We start from the raw sequence: 22,297 nt of genomic DNA on the forward strand, positions 1-22,297 counted from the left end.
GGACCAGCCGGGATTGTGGACAAACCAGATTTAGAGTTGGAGAAGATTCTGAGCTTCAAAACTACAGGGATTGGTTGCCACATGAAACAGGAGTTTCTTGTCAGATGGAAGAATGCACCGGAGGAGGAAAGCTGGGAAACGGAGGATTCACTTTGGAGATGGAAGAAGAAGATTGAGAAATATGATAGGAAGCTGCTGAGGAGATCAAGGTTGTCGAGGGCGACAATGATTTCGGGTGGGGGAGAATGTAACGCCCCGAGGCTGGCGAGTCACCTGGGCGCGCCCACCCGCCAAACGAAGTGATGAAAACATGCGAGTTGAGGTGACCGAGGGCGAGGCATCACTATGCGGACGAGTTGGTTGCCTTATATTTATACATGGGCGAGAGGAGGCTTGCACCGTGGGCCGACTGCACAAGTTAGTGAATTTGGGCAAAGTATGGTGGGGCGGTCCCATGCCATGGGTAGGCCAACCAACACTTGAAGCATAAATTCATAACAAAGGTAGGTCAGTTGAAGAATGAACGGAGGGTCGGCCGAGTGGCACGACCCTCGTTCCTCACCATATATATTGGCAGAGGAAATATGGCGAGGAGGATCATTCGAACTCGACACATCGAAGAAGGAAGTGCGAATGTGGACAAAGTCAAAGAAAGGAGTGCAGGTCTATGCGCCCACTCGTCGGGCAGCTCTACACGGTGAAGGCACGGTTCTTGGTGACAGGTCGCGATGTGGGTGGAGGGCGCACGAAGGTGCCCGCCCGCCATTCGAAGGCAAACGCTGAATGAGTTTTGGTTGTTGTTTGGGTGGAGGGTCGTGCACGGGCGCGCCCGCCCAACTCGGGCAAGAAACTCGTGTGTGTTGAAACGGTAGTGCGGGTGAGACCACCGTGCAAGGCGTGCACGAGGTGGGTGCCCGACACGGTTATAACGCCGGTGGAGCTATGCTCCCGGTCACTTGTATATTTTCTCATATATAATAAAAGATTCTTATTTGCATATGAATGGTGTTCCTTCCACTGTTTTATGATGCTTATGAAGATGTTTTAATATTAATGAATTCCGCACATTAATATTTTTAATGAAATGAAGATGAATGTTAGGCATAGTTCACAAAGTAACTTAACCATGGAACATGTTAACTACTTAGGCGGTGCCGCACAGTTGCCAATTAACGAAAAAAGAATTGGGGGTGTGAAAGTACCGGTTGAACAAGTTGTCGGCCTTAATAAGCCCTAACGCATGTCATATAAAAGGGGTCAATCTAGTGGCCTTAGATGGGAGGGTGTGGGAGACTCTAGAAGATAGGAAGGATTCAAATACACGAAACTTCTTCTCATGGCTCAGCGTTTTTCCTTAAAAGAGGGAGATTTTTTATTTGTGAAAGTGAAAGGATTGCCTGCAATGGACGGGTTTTACTCCGCCATTGGAAAGCGAGCACACAGGGAAAATGAGGTTCCAGAGAACAATGACTCTGGAAATAAGAGGCAGAACTCTGGCACTGGTAGAGAGCGAACACTGCCTAGCGCTGACAGTACTGTGTATCGCATACTATGCCCTGTTAATGTGGTAGGAAGTGTTATAGGAAAGGCGGGTAAAGTTATAAAATCTATGAGTCGAAAGACGCGTTCGAAGATCAAAATTATAGATGTTGTTCCAAGCGTTGATGATCGCGTGATAGTAATCTTCAGCTCACTGTCAGGCAACGACAAGGAGAAGGACCGCGAGGATTGCAATGAGAATGAAGTTGAAGTTGAACCTGTGTGTCCTGCTCAGGATGCTCTTCTTAGAGTGCATTCTGTTATTGTTCAACGATCTTCTGGCAGAGATAATGATGACGCTGACAAAAAGAGACAACACAATGCTCGGTTGCTGGCTGCTAACAGCCAGAGTGGAGGTTTGATTGGAAAAGGTGGAAATAACATTCAAAAGTTGAGAAGCGAATCCAGGGCACAAGTTCAGATACGGCCAAAAGATGAGTTGTCAGACTGTGCTTTTAGTTTTGGTGAAGTCGTTGTCATATCTGGAGATGCAACCACTGTCAAGAAAGCACTGTATGCAGTTTCAGCTTTTCTGTATAAACACCCACCTAAGGAGAAAATTCCTTGGACTGATATTTTATCTGCAACAAACCCAACTTCACTCCTTCCTTCTAGTGTGCCCTCATTATTTACTCCGCCAAATTATGTTCCACAACGAGATACACTGTTTGTTCGACACAGTTCAGGTGCTCCAAGAATAAATGGTACTTATGCCTCCGGCCATTTACCAACACTGGGAGGATATGGAAGTGAAGCTCGAAGTTCAATATGGCCTCTTACTTATAACCCTGCTCTTCCCATTGCTCCAAAATCTGGGAATTCTGCCGTTGAGAAAAGTCCAGAGGAGTTTTGTATTCGAATAGTATGCCCAAATGATAAAATTGGAGGTGTGATTGGTACAATATCATCAAAAGCATGAGGAAAGATGCAGGAGCAAGTTTTAAGGTTGAAGACGCACAATCAGATTCAGATGAACGTGTAATTGTGGTTTCTTTAACAGAGTTGGCTAATGATGGTGTTTCACCTACGCTGGAGGCAGTCCTCCAATTGCAAGGAAAGACTAGTGGAAGCACTAGTGACAATGACAATGATGAAGGTGGCATTTGTGCAAGGCTTCTTGTTCCGTCAAAGCACATTGGTTGCCTTCTTGGTAAAGGTGGCAACATCATCAGTGAGATGCGGAAGTACACTGGAGCAAATATTCGCATATTTCGCAAAGAGGAGAGACCAAAATGTGCCTCCCAAAATGAGGAGCTCGTTCAGGTTACTGGAGACCCCAGTGTAGCTAGAGATGCACTCATCCAAATTACAAAAAGGCTAAGGGGAAATATTTTCAAAGATTTGGATGGTGCTACCAACACCAACACCCACACAATGCCTAATTTGTCTAGTTTATCTGTACCTAGTGCCATCCCTCTTTCATCATCAAGTTATGGCACAAGGCAATATGATCTAGGATTGCAAAGGTACATTAGGTGCTCCATTGTAAAATGTTTCTTATTATTTTTCTAATTCATTTTTAAATACATATTATATAAGTTGTATTATAAGATTATCGTATTTGAATTTGCTTAATTTATTTCATTTATATTTATTAGGTTAGTGAAACAAATTAAGGAAATTCATAATATATTTTTATATTTATAATTAAAATAAAATTGTATTTTATTTATAAAATTATATTCTATATTTTTTTTTTTTAAATAGAGATTCAAAACATAATAACAATTTTCCATGAATGAAAGAATTATATAAGTGAATAGAAACAATATTCTATTGATGAAATAATTATATAGTTGAATAGAAATTGTTTCTTTTTAATAATATTATTGTATATACTCATTATCTTTTTATTGTATATCTTAGTTATATTATTGATATAGTAATGTTTATATTTCAAAGAAAAATGTTTATTTTTATTCTTTTATATATTAACATTTAAACTAGATATGTTATGTAACAAAAATATGATTTGAAGAAAAATTTAAGTTGTAACCATACATTGTAACAAAGATGATTAAATCATTCAATAAAATTATTAAAGGATTAAGAGGATTGAGATGGCAACTACTAGTCCATGTCTTCAAGATTATGCTCATGATCTATAGTCTCATAGCAAGTGTTGGTCCATGTCCATGCATTGATATACATGCTTGTGGCAAGTGTTTCTCCATGTCCATACATTAATCTACACACTCCATGTCCATGCGTTGTTGGGGAAAAAGAAACATGGGAGCATTATATACTAATAAAGTGACATGTTCCTTTCCATGGACTGTAAGAAATTTTCATTGGATTATAATGTAGTCTCTTTACATCGTTGGTGGTGTTTTGTACAATTGTTAAGTTTTCTTTAGGAATCTTTCTTATTTTGGTTATCTAATGCTAATTAAAACATTCTCAACCAGAAAAATCTATGGAACATTTCCCATACCTTCTAGAAATGTGAGAAAAACTTTTACAATCCTTCCAACCTTAAGTCAGTTTTTCCACCGACTACCCTCAAGCTCCTGTCACTTACTGGAAAAGGCCTTTTAAGAAAGTGTCTTCTTGTAGAGGGTTCTTTTTATTTCTCCGTCGGAAACCTTGAAAAGTGTCCTACACACTTATTTGGGTTCAAACCAACATCTACCTCCCACTAGTTCTAGCCAAAAACTTGTTTTTATCTCTCTTAAGATTTCAATTGAGAATTGTTGTCTTTTTCTCCCAGAAAATTCTCTTCTCCCCAAGAAAAACTTTGGCATTTTTCTCTGGTCACTTTTCCTTTCTACTCCTTGTAGTGTAACTACTTCCCAACTATCTCTTGTCAGTTTGAGTTTGTCTAACCCTAACATCTTTAACACATTCCAAAAAGTAACTTCTCATTCATTTATTTCTTTTGAAAATAGAAATAAAACAATAGTTCATCACATGTCATTTCTATTTATTTATTTACTCTCATTAACTTTTTCAACCAAAAGTTAAAAGTTATAATTAGAGTTATGGGGGATATTACATCTCCCCTCCCCTTAAAGTTGTCCTTCATTTTCCGAGTGGCCTCTACAGACCCAAAAGTGTTCCACCCAAAAGTCTTGCACTTCATTTCGAAGGATGGTTCAGTTTCTAGAGTAAAGCTCACTCCTTTTCAAATTCTACACTCCCTTTACAACATGTTTTCATCCATGCTAATTAGGCACCATAATTTGGATTCTATGTACCTAAAAAAGGTCACAAGCATGCATCTTAGCCCAACAACGGTTAGCAGTGTGTGCATAACATGAGTTAGCAAAATCGCTATAATTACATCAACAATAAAAAATGTGTGTTTTTTTGTTACTTACCCAACAACTTATGCCAAATGACATGGACCCCACCACATGGCTCCACTGTAATTTTATACCATGGAAACACCAATTCCATTTGCACTATTTACATAGCATCAATAATATTTCAGAAACGGTTTAATGTTTAGACTTTTTATGATAAATTGCAACTAGTATTTTATCACATTGAGTAGCATTACTATGCGTTTATCTTGATTTCAAATGTTAGATATGCATTAGTCATGCATGAGTAAATTTTAGGATAACCTCATTTTTCCTGCCATTTTCATGGAGGCTACATTGTTGTTTATTTTGTCCAAGAAGATTTAGTTATGCCCATCTTGGGTTTCATTTTTATTCTCCTTTAGCGCAAAACCATGAGTTCACATTGCAATTTTTTTTTTGTCGTTTATCATTCGAAATTGCAAGTTATTTATGAGGGTTATATGTAGTTTTCTTCTGTGTAGAACTATGGGGTTTCTTCCCTCTTGCACTCATATGCATATTGACACAAGTAGAAAAAACTAGATTTAGAGTTTTCTCTTCATACTTACAGATAAATCACTCGAACATAATCTTTTTTTTTTCCACTAGGTTGGTCTAAGAACCTAATTTATGTTTACCTATTTATCACTTGGAATTAACCCATATCAGTCTTCAGTTAACTATCATCAATTAATCAACTCTCCTGATTATTTTGATTTTAGGTTAGCTTAACCCTTTTCCTTATGGATAAAAATATAAGTAAATTAGTTAGTGAAATTCCATTGAGCAAAGTATACCAATATGTAAGCTTCTACAAATCTCATGATCATTCCATCCATTAGAGTTAAACCAATCAATGTTTGTTGTTTCTTTTCAGGGTTCATTTTTTTTCTTCGAAGTTATTTGCTCACAATACCATGTACACATTGCATAATGTAGCAATGAACCTATAAACGTACACACATTCACATATACCCATGACTCAACACTTTACACATTATCACATAGAGTTTAGAGACTACTCTATCTCTATTTACATAAGTCAAACAATACCACCTCCTATGCTTTTCAATGATCACAATATAAAATTCCTACTCATTAGGAATTCCTTTTTGGTCAGTATGTTCTTCTATCCATGCCATCTAAAGTAGTCATATTCCTATTCTGATGACCACTCTTGATAACCATATCAAACATAAGGGAATTTTCATATATATATATATATATATATATATATATATATATATATATATATATATATATATATTGCATTATTATGTTTGCAGCATATACACAATTTAAGTCGAGGTTAAGGGAAATCCCTTAAACATTTTTTATTATTCACTATATCCATGGACTTAACCAACCCTCTAGGTTGTCACGTTATTGTTTCCACTCTTAATTTTAGCCTTAGTCGATTCCACCTAATCCAAGGTTGTGTAATGCTATCGTCACACAAATATATATTTTTTAATCTATGTCTATGTGCTTTCATGCTTTTTTTGTCCCCGGGTGCAACCAACATACTATTATCACTCTTACTCTTTAATTAGAGAGTCACAAAATGTTCCTTTATTTTGTTATCTCAATAAATGATATTCACATTTTATCCTGGAACACCAACACTTTGTGGGTATGATAGGGATTTTAAACTAGATTTCCTTTTGTATCACACAATTACCTAGTACTACATGCATCTTTTTCCTTGAAAGCGTCACTCGCCATTCCTGTGCCATCATTCTTTAGATTTTTTTCATATCCGGAATTAAAATTTTAGATTACAAGTACGTTGATTCCTGAAATTCCTCAATCAAGAAGGCCACACAAGATTTCCTTTGAAAATATTCATATACATATATATATATATATATATATATATATATATATATATATATATATATATATATATATATATATATATATATATATATATATATATATATATATATATATATATATATATATATATATATATATATGTATATATGTATATATGTATATATATATATATATATATATATATATATATATATATATATATATATATCGATATAGAGAGAGAGAGAGAGATATATATATATAGAGAGAGAGAGAGAGAGAGAGAGAGAGAGAGGCATATGATTAGTTCTTCCACTATCTTATTAGCCTGAAAAACCAAAGATGTTCATGATAGCCATGGAAGTTGACTCACAGTTATAAGTTGCAACATTTAGCATGTTCTTACTTGAGATGTGTTTTTATTATATATTTCTCCTATAATGAGGATATTTGGTTTATCATGTTCGCGTGTAACATATATTAACAATAGGTACCTCCAATGTTTTTATTATACTCTATTCTACATAATGTAGGGCGTTTTTTTCACCCTCTTCGCAACACTTTTCCACAAGTATTTACATCCTTATGCAACATCTTGCATCCATTTTATTATATATTTATACCCTCAAATTAGAGTATTCTTAGTGAAGGTTCCCATCCTTTCTAGTCTTTTTGGTGTATTAATGCTTTTAATAGGACTCCTACATATACAAGCAAAAATTCGTAATTATTATTTAACTTGCATACCATACATCTATCAATGTCTACCTTAGGGCTAAAAATACTTCATTGACCATCAATATAGTAGCCTTTTAGTTCTATTGTAGCCTTAAGATTAAAACACCTATTATTGCATACATACTTACATATAAAGTTTATATGATAAGTCCAATTTTTCAACTTTTTTGTGCCAGGTTTCATGTACATATTAACTTTTAACATGAGCGATTTATTATTACTATTTTTATTATAGACAACATCCTCCCTTTATTCATGTCCATAGTTTTAATCTGTACTCTACTATTTTCCATGTCGTTTTTGAACCCTCTTAATTGTCACGTGCATAAATATTTTAAGCATCACTTATATTTTACGCCCCACCAGAATCATAGGTACATACCATGATAGGTCCATAATAACGAGATCTGATATCAATGTAATCTAGCCTCATGTGTAGAACGAACTATGCATATATATGTATGGAAAAATAAAGGGCAACCTTGTCATTATGGGGGAACTGTCCCTAACCTCCATCGAATCAATCATACACAAAATGGGTTGCATCAACATTCTTAAAATATTTGAGTGGAATGAGACTTTTATCACGAGCAGGATGATCTGGAGGGATGTCGAGCAACTCCCCATGAATATCAATATTCTTGTTGGTCTCTTTCACCACCTCCTAAGTATGTGGGCATCTAACCTCACGCCTATTAATCCTTTGCATGAACTATATGAGGTAGCTCTATGGGATCAACCTCTAGTATGTCTCAATCAACCTATTGATGCTCTCCAACATCAAAGAATAACTATGGCTAGTAGGTGAACTAGCAGAGATGTTACTCAACTCTCATGTGATCCACATATGTTTGGCAATGTCGTAACATCCTCCAATGTAATATGAGTTGTGGCATCATCCCATGAATATCACATGAGAGCTGAGTAACATCTCTGCTAGTTCACCTACTAGCCATAGTTTTTCTTTGATGTTGGAAAGCATCAATAGGTTGATTGAGACATACTAGAGGTTGATCCCATAGAGCTACCTCATATAGTTCATGCAAAGGATTAATAGGCATGAGGTTAGATGCCCACATACTTAACTGCACTATGATCGTCAACTTTTTCCCTTCTAATGTTCTACAAATCATAAACATAATTTAACATATACAAGAAGCAAACTAACATATAAATTAAATTCAAACACATCAGTTGAACATGATTTAAAAATTAAAGACAATCTCAAAACATAAACACATAAATTTTAAACATGATTTAAAATGGACGAGATGTGCCTAAAACAGGCGAAGAAGGTTGGCACTATCGATAGAATGATCATCAACAGAGACAAACACTTCACTGACACTCTGACTGGCATCAGAGGTAGGATATATGAGTGGAATTCACATTTTGGGTGGACTACATCATCTATCTCGAGCCCAACCATGTATAGCAGATCCACTTGCACTCTGACGACCTACAATTGGGGTTCGTATAGGAGATGCCTCTTCATATTACATGTAATACATATAAACTAATCTAAGAAAAAAAAAGTTGACTAAAATCTTACATGTAATACAAAACTACTACATATAATACTTATAAGCTAATACAAGAAACAAATGTTAACTTACAAAGAATGTTGATAAGAAAACCATTTCTAAACTCAAGTATAATAATCTAACCTAAAGTCCTAAACATTAGAGCCCATTTTTTATAATTTATCAACCAAAGTATTGAGTTCCATGTGAACACAATCGAAAGTAGTGATCAAGCCTATTTCCACACTTTTTCCCATTTCTAAATATTGCATTTAATTCATAGGGCATAGAGATGTAAATATATATGTAAAAGTTTGAAATAAACCTATTTGTAAAATTAATAAAAGTTCATGCCAACCAAATACTCCAGTAGACTCTATGTTCTTATAGTGTTTGACTTTGACACATGACATGTACTAGGAGAAAGCACATGAAGACATTGTTTCTTGTACAACACACCACATAATGAAACAATGTGGTACAAATTTGAAAATAGTCAAAATGATTTTATTCACCTTAAATGAATTTTTCATGATGGATTTAATGTAGCTATTAATGACGCATTGTTGAAACTTGAACTTATATAACTATATATATATATATATATATATATATATATATATATATATATATATATATATATGTTATGTTAAATGTTATAGTTATATTATGTTATAGTTATGTTGTACATGTTATGCTATATATATATATATATATATATATATATAACTCAATATAACTACAACTATAATATTTAGTATAGCATAAATATTTAAAACATAACACTAACACACACATATGATATGTCTTAAATAACTATATGTTATATATATAGAACTATAATATATAGTTATGTGATATTATTGTTATAATAGTTAAATATATATAGTTATATAATTATGTTATGAACTATAGTTATATTTACTTTACATGCTATGTTATAGTTATAATATATATGTATGTGTTATGTTAAATAACTCATTTTGTGATAAATAGTTAAAATATTGTTATGTTATAGCTATATATTATATATAACTAAGCTATGTGTTTCTATATATACATGATGTTACATGTATATATATAAATTTCTCTTTTGGGGTTTTTAACATTAAACATTAATATTTTATTTCCAAGTAAGTAATTTTTTAAATAAAATTGTACTATATTTATTATTAAAAGATATTTAAAACATAAATTAATTTAAATTTAAAATAAAAATTTAAATAAATTTTTTTATTTGATAAATAGAGGTTCACCATAAGCAACCATATTAATCATGTGAATCTCAAGCTCCTAATTAAATTTGTTAGAAATTTAAAATGCATTTTAAATAACAAAAGATTAAGAAAATGGAAAATGTATTTCACAAAATTCCTAAACAAAACATTAAAACCTAAAATAATTAGAAAATAACATTTTAATCATTCAAAATCAAAAAATATGCATAATAAACATGCTACCATTGCAAGTAAGGAAAAAATGTAAAACATAAATTATAGTTCTTTTAGTGATTTCAAAGTGTTTTCTAGGTTGTTTTTTGTGATTTTCTAAGTTGTTTTTTGTGATTTTCTTTGATTTTTGCGGTTTTCTAAGTTGTTTTTTTTTGCAGCTTTCTAGGTTGTTGTTGTTGGTTTTCTAAGTTATTTTTTGTTGTTTTGAAGGGTTTTATGGTGGTTTTTTTTTGTTTTCATGGATTTTGTATGAATTTTTTTTTTTCAAATCAATTTATCTAATTTTGCAAGAAAAGTTAAATAATAATAAAAAAGGATAGGAAACCTACATTCTCTTGAGCCTCTACGACGTTGGTGAGGTTGGCTCGGTTGCTCCATGACCCAATCGCTCGATTAAGCTCCAATAACTTGGTCGACCTCCTCTTTGTCTGTGGTCTATGAAGAATGATGCACGCAGAACGCAGTTGCGTGTTTTAATAGAAAACAGGACCTCCATCGAGCTCTCTTTTTTCCACCTAAATATGTTTTGCCTTCCCGAAAAGTGTAACCTAACTCCGTGTATTTAACCCCATCTATATATATATATATATATATATATATATATATATATATATATATTCCTAAATATGTATATATATAGTTATGTTATATCATATATTGTTATATTATAATTATATAGTTAAATATTATGCTAAGTAATAACCTTATCTCATATATATATAATTTTTAAATTTAAAGATAATATTTTTTTTAAGTAATTATTTTTTTAACTAATCGTATTCTATTAATTTTTAGAAATATTTAAACTATAAATTAATTAAAAATTTTAAAATAATAAATGAAATAATTTTTTTTGATAAATAGAAGTTATAGTTTAAGTTGTTTAGATAATAGTTTAGGTGGTTTTATATTTTGGAGTTTTTTGGGCATATTTTTTGTCAAATTGGTTAGAAAGTTAAAATGCATTTTAAATAACAAAAAACAAAATATTTTGAAATTTTACTTCACTAAATTCTTAAGAAAAAACTTCAAAATGTACAATAATTAGAAAATAAAGTTTTTACCTTTAAAAAACAGAAAAAATTCATAATAAACATGCTACCATTGCAACTATTGAAAACTTATTCTTGATTAAGTGAAATGAAAATTTAAAACCTAAATTATCTAGTTTTTTGTTATCATGTAGTTTTCTATCTTGTTTTTTTGTTTTCAAAGGTTTTCTTCATGGTTTTCGTGATATTTTTTATGATTTTCATTTCAAATTAATTTTAATTTTTTTGTAATTAAAATAATTCAAATAGAGAAAAAATTATAGGAAACGCACCTTGGCTTACCAGTAGTGGTGGGTTTGACTTTCGGGGATGTTGGTGGGGTTGTTACGCCATCTCCCAAATGATCAATTGAGCTCCAAACCTTTGTTCAAGCATAATTTTGCCACGGTCTTTTGAAATGGCTTGCAAAACCATCTCTACGGTTTTTAATGCAAAATAGAGGCTTGATCAAGCTCATTTGTTAACTCGGGTTACACAAGAACCTGATCGAGAGTTTGTTTAAACGCTCAATCGAGCTATGTCTATGTCCTTAAGTAGCTCGATCAAGTTCTTAAGAGTTACTTGATCGAGCACTTAATATTGCTCGATCAAGCTTTGTCACCAAAATACGTGCTTTCTTTGCAAAAAAGCGTAACCCAACTCCATGATAAACTCTGTAGAAAAGAACTATAGAAAATTATTTTAGGGGAACCGATAAAAAATGAATTGATTCACCTATACAAGAAAAATAAAGATCACCTATCTAGAAGCCATAACCAACCCTTCACATCGTCAAGGCCAAATTATCATGGATCATAGGCAATGAAAAACATTTTAGTTTGTGGAGAGATAGTATTAAAGGCCACCCTTTACTAGAAGACAATCCTTAGGCTTAACTCCCTTAATAAAATGGTTAGTTAGTATTGTCAAAAGGACTCTAAAAGTCATATCTCTCTAGTATACAAATGGTATATCTATCATATTGAACCTTGGTCATTATCCAATTTAGTTATCTCCCTTGATCTCTATCTTTGAATCAATTCTTTTGGGATGCGCACCTAAAGCAATCCACAAGCAAGATAAGATCTTGGGGAAGAAGATACTACACTATTAAACAAGGATATGTATGAAAATGTGAGGAAGAGAACATTCTTGTGAGGCATGTGATTTGGAAAAAAGATTGGGCCAACAATGTTTCTCCAAAGATGAACATTTTTAGTTTTGGCATTCTAGTAAGAACGGGAATCCTTGGGCACTTTAGATGTGAAATTTTCTTGACCTTTAAGGAAATGACAAAGCATGATCTAGATTTATGTAGGAATGAAATGAAATACAGATTCAAGCATAAACATAGAGCTATAGTGAAAACTGAACTTCAATTCATTAATAAAAAACTATTGAAATTGTTTACATGCACAATGGAAATAAATTAGCTTAGGTGATAGTAGCTTATCTTTGAGAAGAGATTTCATGGATACATGCCTCTAAAATATGTTACAACGAGGATCTAAGGCCTTTTTATTATTGAGAAACAAATGAAAACCCTAAACATCCAAAAGCATAACCCTAGGAGAGGAAGCGCTAAAACTTTGTGGGCCCCGTTGGGGTTAGTTAGTACATCAACTTCCTGAGGTCGTAATTTTGGCATATGATCTTTTTTTGACATGCACAATACCTCATTAGAAATATATATCCTAGGAATACAACTTTCAGCTACAATCTCTAACTCTTGGCTATAGGTTTTCCTATTTCACAAAAAACCATCATTTAGGACTCTAAAATTTTCCAAAAATAGTAAATTATGCTACAATTAAGGAACCTGAAAGAGAAAATATTGGGGGTCCATTTGGAATAGGAGGGTGACCACCAATATCCACCTGGATCATAACAACTCTTCCTCGAATTCCCTTATGCCAAATAGGTATCGACTTTCTTTTCTAAGGATATTGATCCTCACATAACATATTCATTCACATGACCATATCTATTTGCAAATTGTTATAAAACTATGGTGGTTCCTTTCACTCCAAACCAAAATTGGAAATGGTTTGGATGGCTATCACATAATTTCTACTATGGAATATTTTTTTTTTTTGTGTAAATCAGTTGATATATTAGATCACAAAAATTACATATGGTTACAAAATAGGTCTACCATTTCCAAAGAGAAAAGAGAAATGCAGGGCAGTCAGAACAAAAGACTGCTTACAAAGGCCTTATGGAGCTGGAAGCATGCTACTTTTAAACTGAACTAACAAAACAGAACCTTGGTCAAACAAAGATCAAACCAAATAATGGCCAACCTCACAGTGCTGCCAGACATAACTAAAGCCAAAACTAACATAGAAGGCATCTGAATGGCCCACTGCATTAAACAAACAACAGACACCAGAAAAGAAAAACTGAACAGCTGAGGGCAGACCGTAAACTACTGTGGAAAACTGCCTCCTTGGAAACTTACTGGTCGATTCCTACGTTGTCATGAGGAGCAACTACACTTGGACCAGCTCCCTCATCTTCCTTGGGATACTTCGTGTCTTGTCGCATTTGATGGTAGTGGTTTTGAAGTCGTCCTCATGGATATCATCAGCAACATTAAGCCCCTGGTGAATTTGAAGCTTGAAGAGCTGAATGAAAGCTCCCAGGCTCTAAGCCATCATTCTCATTTCCTCCATGAGGGACTTCATGGTGATTTCCAGCTTGTCCAACCTCGCAGAATTCTTGGCCGAGGTGAGATAATTTTCTTGGCAGGCATCCTTCATAGCTGCTCCTTGCATGCTCAAGGCTTTAGCTAGCATAGTTTTCATTCGCCAGGCCTCACTCTGAGTTCTTAGGAATTGGGTGGCCCTGGTAGCAGGGGTTCCTAGGTCCGATAACCAATCAATCTCCTCACTGATAGTATTAATGTCCATCCCTTCATGGACTTCGTTCAACTTGACTTGGATTTCTTCAATATATTGTTTGCCTTTTGTCGAGATAGAGGCCTCGTAGATTTCTCGGGCTCTTTTCAACTCCCTGGTTTCTCTAGCGCTTCGGTCATTGCTCTTTGCCATATTACTATTACAGGTGCCGACAATTGATAAATGAGTTCCTATATACCACATAGTATGCACAAGGCTGAGCTCTGAGAAATATCTAAGGCAGGTGAATTCAATCCCGGTGGTCTGTGTATTTATAGTTGAGGACATAATGTGAGGGTCCGCGATCCCAACTGGAGCCTCCGTAATACAACTGTACCTGACATTTTGAATCCCTGGTAGGTGACTGACTTCCTTCTCATTATCACAGTCGATTACAATCGGATTGCCATGCTTGTTACTGCTGAAACTAGGCCACGTGTCATCTGCTTCGTAATATATGATCTGACCTCTATCCCTGTGGTGGATCTTCCACCTCTCCTAATGTGAACCATAAGACTTCCACCCACAGTGCCATTTCCCGACATTATGAATTAGGGAGTGAACATTTATAGTTGGCCACATAAATCATTGATTAGTGATCCCATGAATGCCATTCAACTCTCCTGACACGCCTGCGAGGTCTTGCCTGGAGAGTTGTAAGCACTTGTCCTGAAGATCATCAAACACGACATCCTACAAGCAGGTGTCAAAGTCATCATTTCGATGGTCGACCGCGTGGTTTGCTAGGATATCCGCCATAGCATTTGCATTTCGCTTGATTACTTGCAGAAGAACCCCATCAAGAATGGAAAGATGCTTGGCTATGAGCTCGGTGACTATGGCTAGTCTCCAGTGCTTAGTTACCTTTGCAGACCTCGAACCAGTTTGTAATTTCCTCACTGCGTTGATGGCTAGGAGTGAGTCTCCTTCCATTATTGTTTCCCTTTTCCCCAAGTGGATTAGGATTCATAATCCTTGCTCTAAGGCTGCAAATTCGGCTTCGTTGTTGGTGGCTTCCCCCAGAGATTTACTGAAGATGTGAAGAATTTCGCCTCTATTGTTGCGTATTACACCTCCTAGGCCTGCAAGGCCAGGGTTGCCTCGAGAGGCACCATCAAAAATTTAACTTGTGAAATCCCAGTTCAGGAATTTGCCAGGAGAGTGGAGAGGAAACGGGATGAGGTCGTTGCACCGGAGAAATGGGATCAGTTGCAGCAATTATTCCAAAAATCTGTAGATTGTGCATGTCATTTGCGGATGGCCTGATCTCTTGTTATGCTTTACATCTGGTAAGGGTTGTTTCACGCATATTTTTCATGATATTTGTTTTAATGGTATCTAGCTGCCTGGAATCCTTTTGAAAAATTCTTATGTTTCTTTCTTTCCATGTGGACCAAACTATAAAACCAGGGCTTAGCTTCCATAGGGTGTTTACAATGTCACAGCTAGAATAATTGGTTCTCCAGTCGGATATGTTGTCCTGTATAGATTCTCTGATTCTGTTTGTTTGTTTAAAGATTTCCTCCATCCAAACCCAAAGTTCATTGGTCCATTCACAATTGTTGAGTAAATGATTCATCGATTCCTCTTCTTTTTCACAGAGGGGGCATCAGGATGGACCCATGAAGCCTTTTTTACATAGGTTCTCCCAAGTGAGGATCTTAGGATGCATTAAGAGCCATAAGAAGGTTTTTATCTTCGGCCAGATGGTTGTGTCCCATACATTGTTGTGCCAATTCACTTTCCCTTCCTGATCCCTGTTTTCTAAATAAAGTCTGGCTTCCTTTAGGTTGAAGGTGCCACCATCAAGTTTGCCCCATCTCAGTTGATCTTCATCCTGAGAGTAATGGATCTTCCTTTTATCCAGACAAGAGTGTAAGGATAGGAGAAGGTTATCCATTCCATCTGCATGTGGGGTGTTGTTTGAGTCCCACTGTCTCCAGCACGGGTCCCCAATATTGTCTCTCCAATACTAGTTCACCGTGAGTTTTCCTTATTCCTGGTACTTGTGTTGTAGGGGAAGATAGTTAGGAATTTCAAGCTTGGGAAGTTGCTGCCAAGCATCCTCCCAAAAGAGAGTTGTGTTGCCATTTCGTATTTCCCAAAAGCAATGCTATTGTATGATGTTTCGATTAGCCTTAGCCAGGTTCCAAATGGGGGAGCCTACTAGAGGGTTGGTCATTCGAATGAGATCCTGAGGGCTCCAGTTTTCAGCATACTTGGCTTTCCATAGCCTGGCCTAGGGTGTCTGTGGTTCTTTAACCCACCTCCACCAGAGTTTGGCTCGATAGGCTTTATTTACTGTGTCTGGGTCTTGAAGTCCCAAACCACCCAGGATCTTGGGTTTACAGAGTTTTTCCCACGCTGTTAGAGCCCATTTCTGTTTATCAGAATTTCCAGACCATAAGAAAGTTCTTTGAATGTTTCTAGAGAACTCCTTTAGGGGTCGGAAGAATGGAGAGCATATATTGATGGATGGTTTGTAGGACAGCCTTAGTTAGGACCAGCCGGCTAGTGAAGTTAAGGACCCTATTAGTCCAATGTTTACTTCGATTTTTGAGGTTAGAGAGCAGTTTCTCCTAGTGGATCTTTTGCCAGGGTTTTCCAGTCAGAGGGATTCCTATATACTTAGAGGGAAGGTTTTGCCTTTTGAACTCGAGGATAGCAGTGAGATTTTTCTGGATCGCTAAGTGAGTATTGAAAAATAAAATGGAGGATTTGTCCATATTAAGGTCCATGTCTATAGCTTTATTGAAGAGATTGAGAATGGATTTGAAACCTTGAACTTCCTGAATCGTTGGAGTTCCATGGAGCATGGTGTCGTCCACAAACTGTTGATGAGTAGTGGTTGGGTAGGGTGGCACGGGTTGGAGACCCTGTATAGAGCTTTTCTCCTTTGCAGTTTTGATGATGCGACTCAGGCCTTCCATCAAAATGAAAAAAAGAAAAGGGGAAATAGGATCCCCTTGACGAATGCCTCTAGAGGGGGCAAAGGGAGAGGTGGGAGCTCCATTGACCAGGATAGAAAATCTGGGGGATTTGATTAGGGCTAGAATCCAGTTGATCCAGCGTTGAGCAAATTCGAAGGCTTCCAGATACCTCCAACTAACCTTATCATAGGCTTTTGAGAGATCCAACTGGATGATCATACCTGCTTTTTTCCGAGATTAAGGAGTGTGAACCATTTCTTGAGCTAGCAGGATATTATCCATAATCTGTCTTCCCTCCACATAGCCAGATTTCTCCTCTGAGATTATCCAAGGAAGAATTGGCTTCAGTATGTTGGCCATTACTTTGGAGATAATCTTATAGAGAACATTACACAAAGCGATTGGTCGAAATTTTGAAGGGGTACTTGCTACCTCCTCTTTGGGAATAAGGGAAATGAAGGTAGAATTAAGGGATTTGAGGATTGATGAAGATTTTCGAGAATCTTCCACCACCTCCCACACTTCCAGACGCAAAATTTCCCAACAAGCTTTATAAAAATCAATGGTGAAGCCCTCCGGCCCTGATGCCTTTCCACTGGGAATTTATTTCACTGCTTCTTCCACCTCCTCCATGGTCACAAGGTGGTCTAAAGATTTATTCTGATCTTCGGTTATTAACCTTGGAATGGAGGTCATGACCTCCCTTATAGCCTCTTCCCTATCAGTGTCTGGATTCGCTGCTATTTGGCTAAAGTGATTTGTGAGGAGAGATGAGATTTCTTGATGAGTTTGGAGGGGAGTGCCTTGTTCATCCTTTAGCCGGGTGATTTTGCTGGCGCACCTGTAATCTATATCCGAATGATGGAATAACTTGGTTTTTTTCCCCCTCTTTGAGCCATTGTATGCGAGACTTTTGTCTCCAGAGTATTTCTTCCTGCTGGCATCTATCATTCCACTTCTGCATGAGTATTTTCTCTGTGTTAATGGCATCCTAGGTGATGTCCCTTTGGAGCCAGTCTGTGTGGATTAGTGCCAATTGTTCCTCCAGGGCCCGTTTGTCTTTGAAGATGTCACTGAATACCTCTTGGTTCCAGGACCTTAGCCAAGCTTTGAGGTGCTTTAATTTGGCTTGGAACCTGTACATTTTGGTGCCTTTGGTGTCCAGCAGCTCGTGCCACCAGTGTTTGATTATAGAAGTGAATTCCAAGTGACTTAACCAAAATTTATCAAACCTAAAAGGTCTGTTTTTTCGGAGTGTCGAGGATGGTTGCATCCATGGTGATGGGCCAGTGATCAGAACCTCCACAAGGTATAATGCCTGATTCTACAATTACCCCTTCAAGGAGGGTGGCTTCTGTTATAAGAAAGCGGTCAAGTCTGGAGGCAATCTGCATGTCTCCTCCTCTTTTGTTATTCCAGGTATATAACCTGTTTCTGGTGAGGATATCCACAAGATTTTTTGTTCTGATGAAGCCGTTGAAAGCCTATGCATCTCGATTTAGCATTCTTACCCCTCCTTTATTTTCTATCAGCGAGGTTATCATGTTAAAATCTCCTCCAAATAGCTTTAGCTATGGGATATCTATGCTGCATTTTGGAGAGTTGATCTAGCATCACCAGTTTGTCCTCTAGTCTTTGGGGGCTATAAATATTAGTGCACTGGTAAGTATTGGAATACCCTATGATTTTCATTTCCAGGGAGATGAATGATCTGGAAGCCTCTGCAGTTATAAGATGGAGGGTATGGGGATTCAAGAGCGTGGCCAGTCCTCCCTCCATTCCATTCCCTTCCAATTCCATGTATTCCATTCTTATACCTAAGTTTCTTCTTATCCCTTTCATTTTCTGGCTGGAGCATTTGGTTTCTTGCAAAAAAATCATGTCAGGCTTTTCATTTGTGACTTTCTTTCTTAGAAGTCTTTGTTTCCTTTTTCTATTTAGCCTTCTAGTATTCCATGAAAGTATCTTCATAATTAACAGAGTTTTTAAGAGGGAAGCATGAAAGCCTTAAGGGCTTTCATCTTACCTGAGTTTAGGAGCATCTGACCTAGCTCTTGAAGTGCCTCCTTGTTTGTACGTTGGCCTCTCTTCTTCCTGTGTTTGGCATTGGTATTTGTTTGATGTAATCCTAGGGCCTTAACTCCTAGACCCTTTGTTGCGCCAAAGTCTCTTTTCTGCAAGTTTAGTTCAGCATCTTTCCTTGCTAGGAATAGAGAGTTCACTCATGCTACTTCCTCCTCTGGGATATGTTCCATTCATTTTTGCTTCCATTGCTCTACCATGGTTAGGAGATCCATGCCTTCTCTTTCTAGAATGTCACTTAGTTCCATACCCTCTGTTCTCATTTCACTGACTATCATTTCCTCATCCTCCTCTAAGTATTTTGTTAGCGGTTGAATCTGTGGGGTGTCGTTTGTTGAGTTTGGATTAGGATCTTGGGCTTTCTATGCAGGCACATCCTAGATTTCCTGCATTAGGTCTAGTACCTGGGGGGCTTCAGCTACCTCCATGTCTAACCCAAGAACTTCAAAGGCATTGACTGTGCTTTTGATGGAGGTATCAGTTTTGGGTTGGTATTTCTTATTGGCCCGATGTCTGCCATTTGGACAGGTAAAACCTTCTTGTTGCTTGCCTGTGTTTTCTCTGGCTCTCTCGTTTGGCTTGTTCATTGGGCATTCCCTAAACAAGTGTCCATGTTCGTGGCACTTCCAGCATCGAAATGGGATTTGTTCGTAGTTTATGGCTTGAAAGAAATCTTCATCTCTAAATTCTAACCATAGACCTTCATGTAGGGCACCTGAAACATCCATTTCAACACATATTCTTGCACAAGATGTGTACCTTTTTTGCAGGGTGGCCTCTAAGGCTTTGATGAAGGTTCCCAATTTGTTGCCTATTTGTTCCAGCGCTGCAGGTCTCCAGTAATCAATGGGAAGAGAGAATAGGTGAATCCACACAGGTACATGCTTGAAAGTATCCTATTCTGGTGCAAAGTTGGGTTTCCAAGGTCTCATATATAGGCCTGCTGAGGCATAGAAGTATGGTCCTCCATCGAATATGTGTGTTATGAAACCAGCTCAAGAAAAGATAGAAAAGATAGATCAACGCCTTAGAATTCAGCCTCTTTGAGGGGGCAACCTCCTTTACATTACATAAATGAACAATTCTTTGATGATTCAAATGACAAAACCTCCTTTCTATATATAGGAGTCTAAGGAGTCACAATATAATCCAGCCGACCTAACAATAATAATATAAAGCCACAAAAATAACAATAGAGGGATTCTATGGGGCACAGAAATAACAATATGGGGGTAATAGGGGCACAAAAATATAAATAAGGGGTATAACTATAATAGTAATGGGGTAATCACTAGTATTATAGGGACCCAACATGCCCCTCTCCTTCAAAAAAGTGTTGTCCTCAACGCATGAGTAATTCTGGATACTTCTGCATAAAATTCTCATCCTCCCATGTGGAATCTTCAGCGGATAAGTTCTTCCACTTGACAAGATACTCTGAAATTGATCGATTTCGTAGCTGTCGAGTTCTTGTTTCTGTGACTGCTTCTGGTTCCAATATAATTTTTCCTTCCTCGTCAAGTTCTGGCAATATTGTTTGAATTGGGAGCTTTTCGCATATAACCTTCTTTAAACATGAAACATGGAAAACTGGGTGCAATCGAGAAGCTGCAGGAAGCTCCAATTTGTATGCCATAGTACCAATCTTTTGCAACACCTTGTACGGACCATAATACTTTGGTGATAGTTTATTATCCTTCTTAGCTTGCTTTAGGGACATTTGCTTATATTGTTGTAGTGGTAGGAATACCCAATCACCTACATCAAAACTTCTTTCACTGCGATGTTGATCTGCCTGTTGTTTCATTCTATTTTGTGCCAACACGAGGTTATCCTTTAAGAGTTGGAGGACTTGTTGTTGATGTTCGATGTGATGTTCCACTGCCTGAACCTTAGAATTTTCTCTTAAATATGATGTGATGGATGGTGGTTGATACCCATAAAGTGCCATAAATGGGGTCATTTTTGTTGTTGTATGGAAGGAAGTGTTATACCACCATTCAGCCAGAGGCAACCATTTGACCCATTGTGTCTGTTTATCAGATACAAAGAAACGAAGATATCCTTCCAAACATTTGTTTACTATCTCAGTTTGCCCATCAGATTGAGGATGATAAGATGAGCTATGAGCTAACTGAGTACCAAGACAAGAAAATAATTCTGTCCAAAAATTTCCAGTGAAAATGGGATCTCTGTCACTTACAATAATCTTTGGGTTTCCATGTAGCTTTTGAACTGTTTCCATAAATGCAGTAGAAACTGTACTGGCTTTAAATGGATGTGATAATGCACAAAAGTGTGCATACTTGGTAAGTCTGTCAACTACCACCATGATGACACTCTTTCCCTCAGACTTGGGTAAACCTGTGATAAAATCCATTGAAACCTCCTCCCAACGTTGGCTTGGAATGGATAAAGGTTGTAATAGACCCGGTGTCTTAATTGTTTCAACTTTATTTTGTTGGCAAACCAAACATTCCGCCACAAACTTTTGAATATCTGATTTAAGGCCATCCCAAAAAAATTCCTTCTTAACCCTGTGGTAAGTTTTTAAAAATCCTGAGTGCCCTCCTAAGGGAGAAGTGTGCAATTCCATAAGAATATTTTGTTTTAGCTGGGAATTCTTACAGAGGTATAAGCGATCTTTGTACCATAACGAATCATTTTTCCAGCTAAATGTATCAGAAGTACTGGAATCTTGTTGTAGCTTTCGAATAAGTGCCCACACTTCTTCGTCATTCTTCCATTCCTCCCTTGCTTCGTTTATCCAATCTGGTTGGATAATAGAAATGGCACACAACAATGCTTCCACATCCTCATCCTTTCTTGAGAGTGCATCTGCCACCACATTTTGCTTCCCTTTTTTGTAGATGATTTCAAAGTCATAACCCAACATCTTTGTGACCCACTTTTGTTGCTCTTCAGAGGATAATCTTTGTTCTAAAAAGTATTTAAGGCTATCATGATCCATTTTTACCTTGAAGTGTCTTCCCATTAG

The 22,297-nt window shown here is 36.6% G+C and overlaps 1 protein-coding gene across 1 annotated transcript; it reads left to right on the forward strand.

Moving 5' to 3' along the window:
- The first annotated feature begins 1,402 nt into the window (after window positions 1-1,402).
- LOC149207024 (KH domain-containing protein At4g18375-like) lies at window positions 1,403-3,155 on the forward strand. Its single transcript, XM_089397894.1, has 3 exons — window positions 1,403-2,435; window positions 2,540-2,937; window positions 3,138-3,155. Exons 1-3 carry the CDS (start codon window positions 1,403-1,405, stop codon window positions 3,153-3,155), a joined length of 1,449 nt encoding a protein of 482 aa, XP_089254020.1.
- Window positions 3,156-22,297: the final 19,142 nt, after the last annotated feature.

This window comes from Pinus tabuliformis, chromosome 1_2, assembly GCF_031772625.1.
Source record: "Pinus tabuliformis cultivar Carrire ecotype Pingquan chromosome 1_2, CPIR1, whole genome shotgun sequence".
In the NCBI taxonomy this organism is placed as follows: domain Eukaryota; kingdom Viridiplantae; phylum Streptophyta; class Pinopsida; order Pinales; family Pinaceae; genus Pinus; species Pinus tabuliformis.